This window comes from Hipposideros armiger, unplaced genomic scaffold, assembly GCF_001890085.2.
Source record: "Hipposideros armiger isolate ML-2016 unplaced genomic scaffold, ASM189008v1 scaffold_12, whole genome shotgun sequence".
Lineage (NCBI taxonomy): Eukaryota > Metazoa > Chordata > Mammalia > Chiroptera > Hipposideridae > Hipposideros > Hipposideros armiger.
Window position 1 is genome coordinate 2121855 of NW_017731362.1, and position 20157 is coordinate 2142011.

At 35.5% G+C, this 20157-nt stretch overlaps 2 protein-coding genes across 4 annotated transcripts in view; one reads left to right on the plus strand and one right to left on the minus strand.

Moving 5' to 3' along the window:
- The window catches only part of FAM227B (family with sequence similarity 227 member B), a 190177-nt gene that overhangs the window by 59369 nt on the left and 110651 nt on the right, over positions 1–20157 (minus strand). The gene's annotated exons all lie outside the window — the stretch shown is intronic.
- The window catches only part of FGF7 (fibroblast growth factor 7), a 62090-nt gene continuing 51151 nt past the window's right edge, over positions 9219–20157 (plus strand). The window contains exons 1-2 of the mRNA XM_019664697.1: positions 9219–9533; positions 10128–10681. Coding sequence (XP_019520242.1) covers positions 10396–10681 — 286 coding nt within the window. The 5' untranslated portion in view covers positions 9219–9533; positions 10128–10395. The remainder of the gene's footprint in view (positions 9534–10127; positions 10682–20157) is intronic.

Sequence of the window (20157 nt, forward strand, 5' to 3'; positions counted from 1 at the left end):
TTCATAGTCAGTGTAGAGGCCTGACCACCGCACTGTATATCTGAAGCTGATGTTGAATAACATTGTATGTCAACTATAATTATATATACATATAGTCACAGGATGAGGAGTAGAGTGTGGGAATGGAGTCAATGGGATTGTAATAGATAAGCATGATATTGGGCGTGGGAGGGCAGTAGATGGGGGGAGGGGGGTAGCTTCTGTGTGAAGGGTGAAAGGTTAACTATTGCATTGTTCTGTATACCTGAAACTAACAATAAAAACCAAAAATAAGTCTTGTTTTTTTCTTCTTCTGGCCATTATCAAATGACTGATATGATTGTCTTTTTTTCCCCCAAAGTAACCAATTTTTTTTGGCGTTAGACAAAATTTTATTTTTTGACATACTCTTTTTGTCATGTAATCTACTATGGCATTATATGCTGATAGGAACTACTCTACTATAACATTCCTTTATTAGCATATTTTCTTAAGGAAATATAAAATATGAAGCAATCTTCTTTTAGGTAAAATAACCAGAGAGGATACTAAGTATTGATTTCTTTTAAAAATGCCAACATTGTTATTAAGAAACTTCTTTTCCAGCGTCACAAGAGTTGAATGAACAGTATACATACATTAATCTATATTTTGACAACTTTGAAACCCATTTATGGCTAAAATCAAATAATGAAATTGTTTTAGGCTTTTACAATAAGGTCTCATAACATACATAGCTTGACTTCTGATAGTTTCATGTGTTATAATACTAGGGCCAATGATATTCTGGTTGTCAGAGAAATTCTTAATTAGAAAAATGAGGGAGGAAGGTCCTTAATATTTTCATCAAAATACATATTTAATACTGCCATGAGGAAAGATTTCCTTTTGCACCAGAGCTCCTTCCACACTTTTGTGGTAATTGATCCGAAAGATGCTTACTGGTTCTCATTTCAAGGGAGTAAGAAGTCCAGATCCCTCTGATCCAGAGTGAGTAGGGATTTAGGTTCCAGCATTCCTCTTACCTAAACTTTCCAACTGCCTGATTTCCCCTCCAGTGCTGGTCCTCTCCCAGCCTTCCTTAGCTCTGCAAATGACACCACTATATATCCTGTTACAAATGTTGGATATCTGGAACTTAACCTTGACTCTCCCTTTTCTCTCATACTGCATCTATCAAGTTTTGTCTCCAACACTTATCTGCCCATGTCTTTCCATCTCCCCGCTCTAATCCTAGTCTAAGATGTCATCATCTCCACCCTGGATTATATCATAGCCTACTAACTGGTCTCCTCACTTCAATTTTTGCCATCCTCAAAACCATTCTCCACAAGAAGTGGAGTTTTCAGAATGATCACATCACTCGCTAATTATAACCCATTATACATAGGATCAAATCCAAAGTCCTTACCATTGATATCAAGGCCCTATGTACATTGGTCTTACATCACCTAACAGTCCCCTTGTTCACTATAATCCAGTTATACTGCCATCTTTCAGTTTCTAGAACACACCAAGCTCATTTCCACCTCAGAACTTTTGTTTTCCCTGTTACCATTTCTTAGAATGCACTGTTTCCACTTCTGATTTCTTCTTGTCCTTCAAATCTGAGCTTAAATGTCACCTCCTCAGAAAGGCCTTTTGTGACCAAATTCCAACCGCTTCTCTCCTCTCCTTTCTGTTATTTGCTGCTGTAGTATGCTATTTATTTCCTCCTAATGATATCATCAGAATTGTTTTTCATATGTTTATTATCTGTCCCCTCCTCCATAATTTAAGCTGAAGTATGGGAAGTTAGGGACCTTGCATATCTTATTAAACACTGTATCTCTGTAATATTGCATACTACCTACAAACATACTAAGTGCTGATATGAAGTAATTAGCTGAGTTAACAGAATAAATAGGACCAAAACTTTTATTGCATCATTGACAACTCAATATGTAAAATTTCAAAGGAAATATCCGGTGATTGCTGACATGACTCTTAGATCCCTTACAGAGACAGAAGATATAAGAGGGAAGAGAGAAAGAGGGCTGGGGGTGGGGAAAGAAGCGGGGAGGGGGAAGAGTAGGAGGGAGGAAAGGAGAGACACACAGAGAGAGGCTTTCTGAACAGGATTTCTTCTCTGTTGGTCCTCTTCCTTACCAAGAGCAGAAATAGGGATCCGGTGAATCTCCCTTCACTCCAAACCTCATGAGTCTAATTTTTGTGGGGTGTTGAGGATCAAAGAGGATGTTAGAAACAGGAGTTGCCATATTAGAAAAAGAAAACTAGAGTTTTATTCAGAGAAAGTGGGAGTGTTACTAAAGACTTCTGAGCTGAAAAATAACATGATTACAACTGTGCTTGAGGAAGTTTAACCTGATAGAAAAGTGGATTGGAGGCTGGAGAGAGCAGGTGCAAGGGGATGGATGAGGAACAGAGTTGACATGAGAGATAACGATTTGTTGACTTAGGATGTGAAGATGATAACCGATAAGAACAAACAGGTGTGGAAGGAGTTGTGATAGAATTGATCATTTTTAGAACTGGTTAGAGAAATATGAAGAACACACTATGACTGAGTTAATATTAAATACCATTGAGGGGAAAATATGAATAACATTTAAAGATAGCATAAATATTTAGTTTGAAGAAAAGCCTAAGGAGAAGCGTGAGCCTCCTTTCTTTATGCATGAGTTATTTCGTTAGCCACCTGTTTTACAGAAATCTGTATTTTACTGGATACCTGGCTTTTCATAGGATGTATCTTTATACTAAAGATATGGACTCTGTAACTGTCTTCCCCATCTTTACTGTCATAATAATCCTTACTCTGCTTCCTCCTCTCACATTTAAAAAGTTCACCTGATGCTGAAAAGTCATGATTTTAAAGCTAATGAATTAAAAATTAAACCAATTTTGTTAACACATTGACACCCATGAAACATTTTTGAAACAATTGTTGCTACCAGTTTTATCCTTCATTTTTCTGCTTCGCTATGCAGACAATGAATATGGAATCAAAGAATGACAATTTAAAGCAAAGACTATAATCACCCTAACTGCGCAGGGTATTTATTGTTTTTCAGGTTTTCCTAGGGGTGAGGCAAAACTCTCTCCATATCCAATATAATACTTCTCAACTGTTAGAGTGCTACTAGGCTGTCAAAACCAGTTGCTAACATACAACACTTAATCAAGGAGACTGATTCTTTGCTTAAAGTTAAGCATTAATGTGAGGGGAATCAAGGCAATCAAGACTGAATTACATACTTCACTACATAGAAATTTTCAAATTGAAAAAAAAAAAGAAAGAATTACTCTAACTAGAGATCTTGCTCCAGGTCTAAAGATGCACAGTAATCTAGTACATTAATAATATAATTCGAGGAACTTTGGTTTTAGATGAGCATTTCAGAGAACTCTTTGTAAATATAAAATTAAATAAGACATAAATTTTTAGAGACTCAGAGACACAAAGAGTCAATTACATTTGTAAACTGAGATATTTATATAGTTGAGTCACAGGCACACCACAATTTTGAGCATATGACTCAGACTTCGTATCTTATATACAGTTAGTTTTAAAATGTTAGGGCATTATGCCAAGAGTAAGCACAAAGTTTACATAACTGAGGATTTGTAGGGACCGCAGGCTTGCTCAATCACTTTGGGATTTTACACCAGAATTTAAACGACTGTCTTTGACCAGGTCTATCAGGTTTAGAGTAGACATGCCTGTACTCCAGCTTCCTATTATACGTGGAATAAAACCAATTCCTATTACCCTGACCTTCAAAGTTCTTTATGATTTGGCCCCTGCCTGTTTTTTCAGTTTCATTTCTCTCTTACTACTCTTCCTATTGCTCATGTGCTTCCTTCACGTTGGCCTTCTTTCAGTTCTTGGAACATACCAAGTCATTCCTGTTCCTGGCAGCTGAAAATTTACCTCCTCAGATAGGCCTTTCCCATTTAAAGTGGGTCCCTCTACCCATTTACCCCTATACCCCTCTCTCCTTGAACACCTTTGTATCCTAATATCTCCACCCCACCCCATCTCCCTACTCATCCCACAGATCTATGTGTTTATGTTTGTTCTTTCACTGGAATGCACACTCTGTAAGGGCAGAGAGCACTTCCAGAATATTCACCATTGTATCTCCAAAAGTTGAGGACATCTGGCACCAAGTAGCTATTTGATAAATATTTGTTTAGTGGATGAATCAAGGAAGTAAGTACTATGGGTTGTATGGCATGAACCAAAGTTGAGGCTAAATTTATGGCATGGATGACAGAAGAAAAGATGAAGATGAACTTGTAGTGTGACGGCAGCTGTGGGGATGTAGTGGAAATAAATCTTGGGCCACACTCTCAAATATGCAAGAAACTACATACAAATTTACGTTTATAGATCAAGCTAGCTTCAACTTTTAGAATTTCACCCCCCACCCCCAGTTGTGGAAAACTTAACCTCAATTATTTTTGGGTTTCCCTGTTCTGCTTCAAGATAGGCTAGGGTTCAAAGGTTTGATTTAGGGCCAAGGCAAGGGCCTATGGTTGTCAAGTCATTTGTCTACTTTGGTTACTTCTGGGTGTTCACTGACTCTGTTAACACAGTTCCTGCAGGTGTGGGCTCCTTGCTGCTTCCAGATTTCTTTTAAAACATGGGGGACCTTTATGAGGGGAGCTTATGGGTCCATCTGTTTAGACACAGGAGATAGTCCTTACTCTCTGGAGCTTTTCGGCTTTTGCTGTGTTCTGCTTCTCAAAGGCACTTTCATGCTTCCCTTCTTCACACAGCACTTAGCACAACCCTTTGAAATGGATTTGGAAACAACCGAAATGCCCTTCGGTAGACGACTGGATTAAGAAACTGTGGTACATTTACACAATGGAGTATTACTCAGCTATAAAGAAGGAAATAGTACCATTTGCAACAATATGGATAGAACTAGAGAACATTATACTAAGTGAAATAAGTCAGAGAACGACAAATGTCATATGATCTCACTTATACGTGGAATCTAAAGAACTGAATAAGTGAGAAATGTAAATAGAAATAGTCTCAGAGACACAGAGGAAAAACTGAGGGTTGCTGGTTGGGAGGGGGTGGGGATGAAGGAGAAGGGGAAGGGATGAGACAATACAGATTGATAACTACAATATGGATTCAGGGATAGGAAAGACAGTCTGGGGAATATAATCAATATGTTGTAAATATTTTTTAGGGGGCCAGATGGACTCATGTCTTGTTAGGGAGACCACTTCATAGTCAGTGTAGAAGCCTGACCACTACACTGTATATCTGAAGCTGATGTTGAATAACAATGTATGTCAACTATAATTATATATACATATAGTCACAGGATGAGGAGTAGAGTGTGGGAATGGAGTCAATGGAATTGTAATAGATAAGCATGATATCGGGTGGGGAGGGCAGTAGATGGAGGAGGGGGGGTTGCTTCTGTGTGAGGGTGAAAAGGGTAACTAATTGCATTGTTCTGTACACCTGAAACTAACAATAAAAAAAGAAAAAGAAATGGATTTGGGCTTTACCTAAGTCAGGAAGTAGATATGACTTTCTTCCCCCATTTTCCCTTTCCAATTACAAAATCTGACTATCTTTTTGAAAATGAGAGGAACCGAAAGAACAGGATAAATGAACACATTTTACTATTTCATAGACTTATTTTGCTAATAGGAATTAAATAAGTTTGGGCCAAACAGAGGCAGGAAGTGTGATTCTTATCATGTCACTCTTCTACTTAACATACTACAATGCCTTCCTATAACTCTTAGGATAAAGATCACACTCCTTGATCTAGCCCACCACACTCTGCCTGCCTCTCCAGCCTCGTCATGCACCACAGTCCTTGTCATTCTCTCTACTAGAATCACATGGGTGTTTTGTTGTTGAAAAATACATGCTCTCTTTCGACAAGAATCTTTGTATTGTATATTTATAGGTACCCCTTCATCTGGTTAACTCCCAGGCGCCCTTCAAACTGCATCTCTACTGGCATTACTATAGGGAAACTTTCCCTATTGCCACCTGTTGCAGATATTCATACTTTTCCTTTATGCTATTGTCCATGAAGTTATCTTTCTCTCATAAGATGAGAAATGCAAGGGATAACTACAGTAAAATGCCATTTTCATCTGTTATATTAGCAAAACCCAAAAACTGATGATATACTATATCAAATAAACAGGCACTGTTATGTGCTGCTAATGGGATTGTAAAACTAGTACAACTTCCATGGAGGGTAAGTTGGCAATGTCTCTCTAAGTAATAAATACATATATACCATTTGACAGAAAGAAATTCTGGAAATGGAACCTATAGATATATTTTCACAGTAAAAAATGACACATTTATAACTGTATTCACTGCAGCACTTATTTTGTAATAGAAAAATACTGGAAAAATTAAGTGTTCATCAATTGGAGGTTAGTAAAATATACTGTGATACACCCATTCAGTGGAAGAATATGCACCTGTTAAAAGTGAAGAAATTTCCTAAATACCGAGATAGGACAATTCCCTACTTTTATTACATAAAAAAATGCAACATGCAGAACATTGTGTATGGTATGCTACCTTTTGTATAAAAAGAGGAAAAGTATATATACATACATATGTATTCAATTTGCATGTGCATAGGAAATTGGAAAGATACACAAGAAACTAGTAACAATGATTACCTATATTTTGAGGAAAGGGTGGGAACTAAGAGGATGAGGAATAGGATAGCACATAAGAATGAAGGCAATGAAAATATTTAATGATGATCCCTTCTATCAATTATATTAATATTATACATACTTATGAATGTGGCATAGTTTTAAAATTCATTATTGAAATACAAAATTCATTAAAGAAAGTAATTTTCTATCATTTACCTCTGCATGAAGTAGGGTTATAATGGAATTTGCTTAAGCAAAAGTACGTGGTTAATTATTACTCTAACAACTGTGTATATTTTCATGATATTCACTGAAATAGATTCTCTGTAGTCTTTTCATATATTTTACCCCCAAGTGAAACTAGACAAGTATTAGGCATTCTTTCCTCTTGGAGAATCCCAGGTGTCAACCTTTACTTTCTTAGGACATTTTTTTTTTAAAGTCAAATTTTAGGAATAGATGCAAGAATCCTTTGTTTTACAATTTTAAAGCTCAAGAGATGGAGGTGCTTCCAATTAAAAATGAAGTTAACTCAATCTGGAAACAACAAAAGAGATACTTTTTCAAAGTATTTCTGTGGTTAACCTATCATTATATACATTAAAACAAGAGCAATAAATACCTGTCAACATTATTACTACTAAGAACGTAAAAAAACACAGAAGTTTACTCCATCCAGAGATACGTAAGTTATTCTTGGTTTCTAGAGAATTTGTCTTGAGTCTAAATATAAGACAGGTTCTCCATTACAGCTGTGGTGCTAGTGAAACAGGGTGTGGGCTCATCTTGAATTGATTGTTCTTCATTAAGGAAACAGATAATGAAATGATTTTAAATATCGCTCCCTTGTTGTGATTAATCCATTCATTAATATTACTGAGATCACATTTTCAAATCACAGAGCACAACGGCATCTAATGAACTTAAACTGCATAGATCACAATTTCATACTTAGTTTCCAATTTTATAATTAACGCTATCTTGCAGATTTTAAGGAGACACCAAGCACTCTTTAAGTACAAACTATCCATTTCTTTTACTTAAATCTTGAGCATTTACTTAGAAAATTTTGACTTCTAATCTGTTAGTTTCTTAATTTAAAAACTGTAGGGTCAAATATGGAACAGGTGGATTTAGTAGCTCTTGAATATCTTTACATGTGAACTGATGGTTAATAATTTTCATTTCGTTAGAGGGAATATCCAAGTCCTGGGAGTTCTGACCCGGCTCATTACTGCTGTCTCCTAAATATTGGGGGTATGACTCAGAACACAGTAGCATTATACTTTCTTTCCTTTTCTTCCCCCTTTTAGAGAAATACATGATAGAATATATTGCAGGCTTCTAGCTTTCAACAGATGCAATTATAGAAGGGCCCAACCTCCTTTGCCCTAATAAACTTAGAAATTTTAATAGCTGGTGCTTATAGAGTACCTGGGTACCTTGAACTAGTCTGTGCTCTTGATTCTGTTCCTCAAAAGCATAGACACAAAGGGAAATCACATAAACTATAATCCAAATGATAGGATTTAATTTCCTTTTTCTATTTGGTCTACATGCACCACCTGGTGGCAAAGTAGTGCATTTTAAGTGGTGTGTGTGTGTGTGTTTTGGGGGTATTAACATGGGAAAGAGAACTTTAATATACATTCCTAAATATTGATTTAGATTAAAAATGCAATTATTCTGCAACAAATATCTAACAAAACACTGGAGCACTACTTATATGTATGCTAGAACAGGGAGTAAAGGGGAGAACAACTCGTGGGAAAGTAAAAGAGATTCCTCTTGTTTACATTAGCTATAGCTCCTATAAGTCCATCCCCAAATTAACATTTATTTATTGTGCCAATGTGCTTATTTAGGCAAAAGTCAAATATTGATAGCCAGTGAAAAACCATTTTCTTTATTTTTAATTTTTAAGAATTAATAATTTTTAAAAGTATGTATCCTCTTCCTTATATCAGTAGTTAGTACAAGTCAGAAGTCACAGGATTTTAAAGCTACAAGGCACCATATAATCATTTAGACTAATACACTAATTTTACAAATATAGCAGCTGAGACTCAGGAATGTCAAGTGACTTGCCCAAGGTCAGACTGGTAAATTAGTGACCCAACTCAAATAAGAACTTAGGTCTTCTCACTATCAGTCTAGGAATATAATACATAAAAATTGTAGTTATATACAATGGTGAAATATCTCTGTATGAAGAGATATACTCTTGATTTAGCTATATATTGCTTTAGGACACTAAAACGTGAGTTAACACATATTAGTAGTTTTATTCTAACATTCTGAGCACAAAGCAGTAATAGAAATGCATGTATCACAAAGCTATGAAAAAGATTTTCTAATTGAAAAATCCCTTTTATATATATGTTCAAAGGAACATTTTTCAACTTATATACAACTGCTATGTTGTTAAGATGGCCTAAAAAATTTCCTTTCCCCTTCTAACTGCTTCAGAATGAGAGAGCTGTTTCAACAAAGTAGATACCCACTTGTAGATTTAAGCATAAACCATGTTCATAGCTCCCTCTCATGACCATTGAATGAATACTATACAGGCTTCCTTTATTCTCACTGTTGTATTCAACTAACAGCTAACTGGTTAAGTTTTAATTGCTTCCAATGAGGTCAGCAAAGGTATTTATCGAAAAGCCCTGAATAAAAGGCTCCACACACATACACACAAGCATACACGCACTCACACACAGAGAAAAATCCTCTTGCCTGTTGATTTATGGAAACAATTATGATTCTGCTGGAGAATTTCTCAGCTGAGAAATAGTTTGTAGCTACAGTAGAGAGGCTCAAGTTGCACAAGGCAGACGACAGACATGGGATTCCTGTGTATCCAGCTGTTATCAACAGAACAAGTAAGTTACTGTTATTTGTCTTTAAAAACAATGCTGAATGTTTTCTAGTAGTTTACCTCGTTCTCTATTTTAGTACTGAGGGGAAAAGTAAAGTTACCAGGTTTTTTTGAGCCATGTAATTATCTATAGTAATTATGCTGTAGAACTTAGAAAAAGATAAGGTCGAAGTTCTCCAGAGCATTCCCGACATTTAACTTCAGAAATGTGGGCAGTAGAGGAGAAAATAATTGATGAACCACAAATGTGAAAGCATATAATAGAGAAATCTAGGGAAAGCAGTTTTACTTTGTTAATAGCAATTCCAGAACCTAATTTAAACCAATAGCTCTAATTGCAGGATGTTTCGTATCAAATAGCAACTGGAATGAATGGTACAATCATATTATGATTTATCTCTACCAATGTGTAACTTTTATAAATCTATATATAGAGTGGTAAAGATGTTGACATCCTGTGAAACGTGTTTTACATGTACCTTCACAGTATAAACTACACTGCATGTTAAAATACTATTTACCTAATGAAATTTATATATACAATTTTTCATCTTCCTCTCTCTTCTCCTCCCCATTCTTAATCTCTCATTGCAAACAGAAGTCAAGTAGCAAACTGCGTCGCAGCAACTGAGCTGACTATAACCTGTTTTTATAAGGATACACCAACAGAGTTTTAAAAGGAGGAATCCTGTATTGTTATCAGGAACTAAAAGGATAAGGCTAACAATTTGGAAAGAGCAACTTACTCTTTCTTAAATCCATCTACAATTCCCAGATAGGAAGAGGTCAATGACCTAGGAGCAACAATCAACTCAAGATTTGATTTTCATTATGTTATTCATGAAAACCCGGAGCACTACACTATAATGCGCAAATGGATACTGACAAGGATCCTGCCAACTTTGCTCTACAGTTCATGCTTTCACATTCTCTGTCTCGTGGGCACTATATCTTTAGCTTGCAATGACATGACTCCAGAGCAAATGGCTACCAATGTGAACTGTTCCAGCCCTGAGCGACACACAAGAAGTTATGATTACATGGAAGGAGGGGATATAAGAGTGAGAAGACTCTTCTGTCGAACACAGTGGTATCTCAGAATCGATAAACGAGGCAAAGTCAAAGGGACCCAAGAGATGAAGAACAATTACAGTAAGTAACCCCTTTTATTTACACAACTGCTTATGAACCTTAACAATCTGTGAAAAGATCCATTTTTCCAGTGACATACTTTCTTAGTTTCTTTTCTTATTTTTTGAAAACAACTAAATCTCTTCTAATTTCTCTAAATTGGGTATCTGAACTATGTTTTTGAAAAACCTCTTGGAACAGGGCAAATTTACTATGTTAATAGTTGGAGCTGATGAACCAAGTCAATTTGAAAATATATTCTCCATGTCCTAATCTCAAAATGCTCATAAATTAAGCAAAATGTAAATGATATTATTTACCCTGAAATATGATTTATACTCTGCTAGCAAAACTCATTAGGAATTTTAATAAAGTACTCAATAAATGCTCACCAAAAAATGACTTATTAGTTTGAGGCACAGAGGATTTATTTTTTTTTAATAATTTGATTTCCTTTGAAAGAATTTTTCTGTGATGGAAAATACTTAATCTGTGCTCAAAATTGCATTCAGTGACTTGTGCAATTGTGTATAGTTATAAAACAGAAGGGAATCTGTGGTATCCTCATTTGTTCATAATGAGTTTGCATTGTATTGTTTAATTATTTACTTAGGCAGAAAAATAGGTTCCTTCTAACATTTTCTTCATCTAAATCTTCTATGCCATAGTGCTGTATTATTACCTTAAGAGAAATGTAAATGTGAAAGAAGAAATAAAAGTGAGTTGGAAAAGATGTTAATTACATGATTTTCAATTAGGAAGCCTTACATTTTCCTCAAAAATCAGTTATTCTTTTCATGTTGAAATATCAGGGTTGGATTTATAATTCAACAGTTATGATTAATAACTAATTTGAATAGTATTACATTTAATGAGGTAAAATATGTATCTCAACATAAAATTAGAATTTTAAAAATCTCTGAGTGAAAATAAATTTTGTTTGTATTACCAGCAGTGGAAAAATGTTATTATTATATTGTCTTATAATATTATGTGTTAAAGTCAATTGAAAAAGAATGCATGGGGATGATGGTGTAAACATTTGCCTAGAACAGTGCCAGGCTTGCAGTGACTACTTAAAACTTTTGTTGCTTGTTTAATGAATGGCTTTTAGGCTTCTTAACTAATGAACCAATAAACAGGAATTCGGGGAATTATGTTTCCAATATGAAAATGAAATCTTTTTAACTATAATTGATATAGAATGTTAAAGCCATTTTAATGGATTGTTAACAGTTGTGGTTTTATAATTACAGTTATTAATAAAGTTATCATGTTAGTCTTAGAATATTGTTCTAATTATACTAAAGCTTAGCTAGGGGAATAACTATTTGGAGGAAAGTTTTGTGGTTAGCTGCTATTATGTGAGCAGCAGAATTTGGCTTCTAATCAATTGATTTAGAAGTTATTGAGATTTATCATGGATAATGGAACCGGATGGGGACGATGAAGCTTAGGTGGAAATTATGACACATAGGTCCAGTCCCTGTCTGTGAATGACTTTGGAACCATTTCTTACTTTTTCTGATTCTTAATTTTTTCATCTGTAGGTTGTGGGATATGTACAGATGGTTTCCAATATAACTTCTAGTTCTTAAAGTCTATTCTATTCTAAACCACAGAATATATAACATATTTATATAAAAATATAAGTACTCATTATAGAATTATCATACACATTGAATGAGATGCAAGTTGAAAGTGAATATTATCTCAACGATTAGATGAGCTGTCAGAACTAATTTCAAATTTAGTGATAAGGTTATCAAATGTAAACACTGTACAATTCTTCTATATACTGACTAATTCTTTTTTGACCGCTTTTGTCAAATAATTAAGAAATGAAAAATAAGATGTAAAATCCAGTAAAAGTGAATAGTATGCATAATTATTTGGAATTGAAAATATTTACAGTAGGAATGCATTCACATATATATTTTGTGCTAAAATTTCTTAGAAACATTAAATACAAGCCTTTGTAAATATACACAAAATGCTAAAGTTATTTAGTAGTTTGAAACACAATTTAGCACTAACCTTGAGTAGCCATAAAGCCAATTTGGTAAGCCATTTCTCCTTTAACACTAATTGTATGGTAAGAAATAAAGGAAAACAAAACAGAAATAAAAGAAAGAAGAAAGAGAAAAAGAAAGGGAGAAAGGAAGAAAAAAAGACATTCTGTATCATTATAATTTAATATGTCAAAATACTAGTGTACTAAAAGACATGATATATATTATATAAATAACCTTCATTTCTATAAGAATATATATTATATATATTTGCTTTCTTGATATATATATATAACTTTCTTGATCTGATAAATTCTCCTAGAAAGGAAAACTTTCATCGAGATCCTTAAAGTAAGTCCTAAAATTGTTGTCTAGTTGTGCTGTTATCCCTCTTGAAAAAGGAGCCAATCAGGCTTCTCCACAGTTAAAAACAGGCTAATTCACTGTTGTCTATAGGAAATCCTAAAATAGAGAAGGAAAAACTTTATTGAAAAATATATGGAGAATAACTTATTAGAAGAGAGTTCTGATATTTATTTCCTATTTTAATTTCCTATTATTATTTATTTAAATTAAAATTTATTGTGGTGACGATGGTTAGTATTTCCTATTATTTAAGGGACAGCTTCACTAATTTTAGGAGTGAATACCCCATACATAAAACATGCAAATTGACTTATGTGAAGTTGAAGCTACTGTATCTAGGTACCAAGAAATCCAAGTACAAAGGCTCAACAGAATTTGTTTAAAAAGTCAAAGGAGATGAGAAACTTGAAATTACAAATATGAAGATTGTTTATATTCCATAATCATTAATGGAATGTATGAGCAAATGAACAAAAGATGCCATTTGTATGAAAATGAGTTAAACAGTAATTAGATTATATACTAGAGTAAAATGCAGCAAAGTTCAGAAAGTGATAAAGATCAGAATCAAACTCTGAATTTCATTTTCAATATTCTGATCCCATAAATTTGTTAACAGGTTGTTAAACGCTCTTCTTTGGAGGTCTTTTAAGATGGTATAGATTTAAACTTTTTAGATGATAAAATTTTGCATGGAAAGTTAGATGTCGGCTATGTGAAACATAATTGTCCTCTGAGTACCGTAAGTGTGTCCCCAGTTCATTCTCATGGCTTTGCTTTGAATAAAGGGAAAGGAATCTGAGCATCTTACTGAATCTTGAAGGACTGCTTACTTCACCAGAATAAGCATAGCTTCTTCTCATTAGAATGTGGCTTATAAGATATTGTTAAGATAACGCACTGGAGTGAGTAGGGGAGGTGGAAAATCTGGGTGTATAATTCTGTTTCCAGAAGGTATTAGACTGGGGTAGTAGATAGAAGGCCCGGAGCAAGAGAACGGGGGTGGTAGGAAGGTGGACATGATAGCTAGTGTCTCATATCTTCAGGGAATTAAAAAAATTACTTAAGCTATTTTGGGTTATGAAGATCTCACTTCAATCTTAATTATAGTGTTGTCTTGTGAAATATGTTAAATTTATGTTAGAATGAGTAAATTGGAGACAAAGTGTACCAAGGAACTCAACAAAAATAAGAGTCATATTAGTAGACATATAAACTACACCCAAACTATGTAAATGTAGGCGTCCACGAGAGGCCGAGAGACGCTGGACCACATTTCTGACTCTTCAGAGGAGAGAGGCTGTTCATGGAGAACTGGTCCTGAGATTGCTTACTACTGATACCCAGGAGGCAAGCAAGCCTGTCCTCTGAACTTCTTCTCTCTGATGGCTCCACATTTAGCTTTACAGTAGGTTTCTAAGTGATGAAATTAGAACCTAACCTGAACTAATAAGAAGGGTACTAAAAGCACAAAATATCCTTCCCAAATGAAATACCATGTTCTCTGCAGAAGGAGAGTATTAATCACATCATAAAGGGACTGGCAATGGATAGTCAATACTTCCACTTCTGTTGTCAGAACTCTCCCCTTGGGGACAAGGCCAGAGGGTGAATTTAGATAATCGTTGGACCAGGCAGCCATCAGCAGACAGAAGCAATCACTCCACACCTGACAGAAATAACATTGCTGTTTAAGCTGGGAATTGAGGTGCCGAGTGAGAGACAGCAGCAGTGCACTGGGCAACGGACAGACGCCCTGAGAGACAGATGTGGAACAGAGCACTCAGCCCCTCAGGATGATTTTCCTGCTTTTGGTATCCAGTTACTAAAAAGTTTTGCTCTTCTTAACAATGGTTAATATCACTCATTCTTTTTAAGGAGAAATCCTTCATTGTCAGAAACCACCAGGTCAAGAAAAAGTATGCCTCACTTATTCTAGTTAAGCATTGTAAATTCCATAGAAAGAAAAGGATTAGCCATTCTGGAAACTGGGACAGTGATTTGGCAATATTCTTTTTTGGATCATTAGACTGTGATGGGATATGGCCTAACAATTGGAAAAAAGCAAATAAACACAGTGTTGTTGGATTTGACTTTGGCTACAAAATCTTCAGCGACTCAATTGTCAACAATTCTTTGGACAAGCTCCTACTCAACAATAATCTCTGCAAGTAGCTAGCAAATATACATATCACCTCAAAATATGGAGATGGTAAACTTGTTTATGCCCCAGATAGTTCTTAACAAGTCATCTAAAGGAACAATAATTCATATTATCAAAATAAAAAAAAGAAAACAAGGACAACCCCACCTTTAAAAAATAGATAATGAGAAACATATCTATGGAGTTGAACCAAAACCCGAGAATTATGGAAAAGATGGAATCCTGTGGAGGTGACCAGTGTTCCTTTAAGTAAGTTGTCCAGCCTTTAACTTGTGGAAGATGGATAAGATGCTGCAGAGCAAATTTGAAAATACTAGCTATTCTTTGAAAAGTCTAATATTAAAGATTATCTTTCCTTTTTCGGGCTTCTTCTTTTTGGGGGGGGTTAATACAAGTGCCTGGCTCTTATGAAGGGCTAATACCTTAATTTGTTGCCACAGGTACATCTCTTATTTATTTTGTAAATCCTCACCTGAACTGTCACTTTCATTTCTATATCAACCCAGAGCACCTGAACATACATTTTCCCTTGTGACTCAGCTGTGTTACAATTCTTCAGTCTACATTTTTAGAGCAATCAGAGACGCAAGTAAATTGGAGACAACGCAAAAAGCCAGCTTTTAGACATATGGAAGGGTTCCCTTTTCTAAATTTTTCTAGTTCTCAGCTGTGGATAAATATTGTAACCAGCTGGGGAACTTAAAAAAAATACTGATGCCAGGTCCCACGCACAAAGATTCTCATCAAATTGATGTGGGGTGCAGCCTGGGCATCAGAAATTTTACAAGCTCCCTAGATAATTCTGACATGTCACCAAAGGCGAGAACCACTGGACATTAGATTACGGGGAAAGGCACAGCTCAGTGAAATCAGAATCTCCAGGTTGGGAAGGACCCAGGCATCAGGGCTTGTTAAAGCTCACTTGTGATTTTACGGCTCAGGTAAGGTTGAAAAGCACTAATTAATGGGACCAAAGGGTCTAATTCAGCCTGAATCCTCTGAAGTGTTCCAGGAATGTTTTGGAACCTTTAGAGGGCTCCAGAGTTAACTTGTATCCTGCAGGATTTTGAAACAGACTTATCAGTAATACATCTCTGAATTATACATTGAGGAACTTCTCCTGGGTCCATTTGACCTCCCTGACAAATCTGAGTGGTTCCAACACTTGGTGAACTGGCCTGGAACCATGTGTGATGACATGTTTCATCATGCATGCTCTAAAGCTCTATGGAAGAAGGCTTCTTGGGTGAGTGAGTTCATTGCAGGGAAGACTAGGTCCTGTGTCACAGCATCACAATACAGGCAGGTCTGAATCTCTTCTGACACCGCCAAGGGGTGCTGCAGGTGGGACCTGGGGCACAGGCATTAGTGCCGACTTACTTGGCACTTAAATGAGTCACTTACAGCCGCGAACCCAGATGCTCCCAAATTTAGGGAGGATCTCACCTCCTATGGCCACCCCATAGAGTTCAAAGGCAGTTACTTAAAGGGACAACCTCCAGTCTAAATAACCCAGGGAGTAAGAAACCACAAGCCTAGAGGGTCTATCCAGGTTAGTGAAAAGGATGTGAAGCTAGAGGTTGCTTCTCTTTGTAAGACTGGGATTTAGGCAAAGATTTTCTTTCTTCTCTAAGGATCCTAGCTTTCTTCCACTGGATCAAATAATCGTGTGTAGCACAGTAACTTCTTTAATATCACTATTGAAATACAAGTCTTTTCTGTATTTTTAATTTCACATATGGCACACAGAAGAAAAGGCAGGAATTGTATATATCTAAGTAACAAGGAGGAACAAAACTCATTAAATGAAATGCGCTTCCATATGAATTCCCCCCTTCCCTATACCATATCTAATCTTTCATTTTATAAAAGACACTTTATCGAGGTATGATTGACATACCAAAAGTTGTACTTATTTGATGTGTACAACTTGATGAATTTGGAGATCAGTATATATCTGTGAAAACACAACCAAAATTTATGCCATGAACATATCCATCACTTCCAAAAGTTTCCTCATGCCCTTTTTATAATAATAATAATTATTTTTGTGAGAAGAACACTTAACATAAGATTTATCCTCTTCACAAACATTTAAGTATACAACATAGTATTGTAAACTATAGGCACTACACTGTACAGTAGCTCTTTTGGACTAATTCATCCTGCATCACTGAAACTTGGTACCCTTTGACTCAGACCTCCCTGTTTCCTCCTACCCCTAGCACCCACCTTTTTACTCGCTGCTTCTAGGAGTTTGACTACTTTAGATTCCTCCTATAAGTGGTATCTATGTTGTATTTGTCCTTCTGTGTCTCACTTAGTTAGCATAATGTCCTAGTTCATACCCAATCTTTCTACATGAAAAATAGGTTGGAAAACAAAGATCCTCTGTCTTTCACAAAGTTCTGAAAGCTGTATTAAAGAGTCACTGAACATTTAACTTGACTGAGATGCCTATCTGCACTTGAGATTTTATCTGTACCTGATTAGGGAGAGAAGCCACACCAAAGTCACTAACAAAGAAAACATCATTCAAGTTATTTAGTTAGGTTTGGATGGGTTTGTGTAGTAATATATAAAGACAAAGGGATTGGGGTGGGGAAGGAGAGAAGAGAATTATCCAATATCCATGTCCAGGTAAAACTTGTCTTTTAGGCAGACGACATCATTATCAGAAGGAAAAAGGTTGATGTAAATTTGGGAGAGCAGGCTCTAGAGCAGCGGTTCTCAACCTTCCTAATGCCGCAACCCCTTAATACAGTTCCTCATGTTGTGGTGACCCCCAACCATAAAATTATTTTCGTTGCTACTCTGTAACTGTAATTTTGCTACTGTTATGAATCGTAATGTAAATATCTTTTTGTTTTCCGATGGTCTTAGGCGACCCCTGTGAAAGGGTCGTTCAACCCCCAAAGGGGTTGCAACCCACAGGTTGAGAACCGCTGCTCTAGAGAGTCTCTAGTTGCTTCAGTCAACTTCCCTGCAGAAGATTGTAATCACTTCCACTGGAGTGGACAGGAGTACTTGATAGAGCCATTAGCAAGTGTCCTGCTAAGAATACACAGGGCTAAAATATCTGTCTGTGAACAGGAGAGAAAAAGGCAAGACAGGAAGGGAAAAAGAACTTTATATAAAAATTAATGGATTTTTCATTTTAAGTTTAGAGTAAATTGAAATACAAAGGATTCTCATAAACTGTAGTTCTACTAACTTTTTTGATGAACTTAAAAAATAAGAACAATGGAAAACAATAAATTGATAAGATAGTAGGGGGAGGATTTCTGAGATCAAAACAAAACAAACAAAATAAAACAGTGTACAGAGAGGTTGAAATGATAACAAGATTATTGCAGATGTTACTCAAGTAGGAGGTTTGGATCTACTAGTTGAATTTGTGCCTAAAACTGTAATAATCTTTGTGTATTTATCAGGACAATTCTGAAACTGAGTTTATTTTTATGATTCAAGACAAGAGAATGAAGCGTATTTCAACATACTTAAATACCAGATTTATCACGTTCCATTAAGAGCTATTATAATACTTTCCACTTAACTGCCTATTTGAACTTTAGCTACAATTGTAGACAACGTTGAGAAAATGATTTGAAATCAAATTCAGAATCAACTCAGCCTGCAGATTTTTTTTAAGGCAACAATTCCAAACTTTGTTTCTTAGAATACTAGTGTCCCTCGAGATATTAATGCTGTTTCCTGCAGCATGGTTTCTGTGGCTAGCCAATTGGGAAATATTAGGTTAAATAAAGTTGAACAAGTTTTTCACAGCAGAAATTCTCTAAGCCTATATTACACTAATATGACTTGCAGAACTCTAGGAGAAGACTATATACCAGAGGGTGCCGAAAAAAAAATGTATACAAGTGGACACTTCGGTCAATGTTGCTCAAGCAGTAGTTCACCATAATCAGAAGTGTCTGGACACTGATGGTAACCACTTTGAGCACCTCTTGTAATTGTGGAAGTCAAACGTGACTTGTATTCATCTTTTACTGGTATATATTGAGTATTGAAATTTTAATAATTTTCCTTTCTTAAAATGTGTATACATTTTTTTTGGCACCCTTTGTATATGGTTTCCCAAACATATTTGACAACAGAGCACACACAACTACACAACCCCCTCACCCTCCCCACTCTCACCCCTGATTTGGTACAACATTTAAATTTCATTAAATTGCAACTTGAGAGCTATTAGATCTATCTATTGTATAGTGAAGAACTAAACCAATCTTATATTTAGTTGTATTTTTCCAAATAAAAAGGCTATAACATTGACCCGAATCAATATTTTAAGAATGGCCTTGATTTAAGAATTTGTGCCAAAGTCAGGAGTGTGCATATAATTTTGGATATTAGTGTTGTATTTTGGATATGGATGCTGCACTGAAATCCAGAGATTTGCAATGAGATTAAAGCCTAGTTTGAAGCTCTTTTTGAGTTCTGAGCAACTTTATAGAATCATTCTCCTGATTTGAAACCATGCCCAATACCTATTATTTGGGAAACCTAGAAACCGACTATGCAATATGGTTATTTCCCATGCAATAACCCAAAATGTTTTAGAATTCCAACATGATTGAAAAATTCTTATCTTATGTACCTGAAAACAATAAACTTTGTTTTACTTTTCAAAAAGTAGTTTCAGCAAATGTTGAAGTTATTTCAATCATATCAATAAAGAACAAGTTTCATTTACTAGCCAAAAACTATTTAGAAATATGAAATTTAGCATAATCTGAAGGGAGAACTGCAAATTTAATGAATTAATTTCAATATCCTTTGAAGAAGTCACTTACTAGAGTTGTTTTTATTTTTTTAAAGATTTTTATTGGGGAATTGGGGGGATGGGAACAGCACTGGGGAATCAGGGAAGGGGAACAGACAAGTTGCTGTCGTTTTGTTCTTCAGTCTAGTTGTGGAGGACGTTGCTTCAC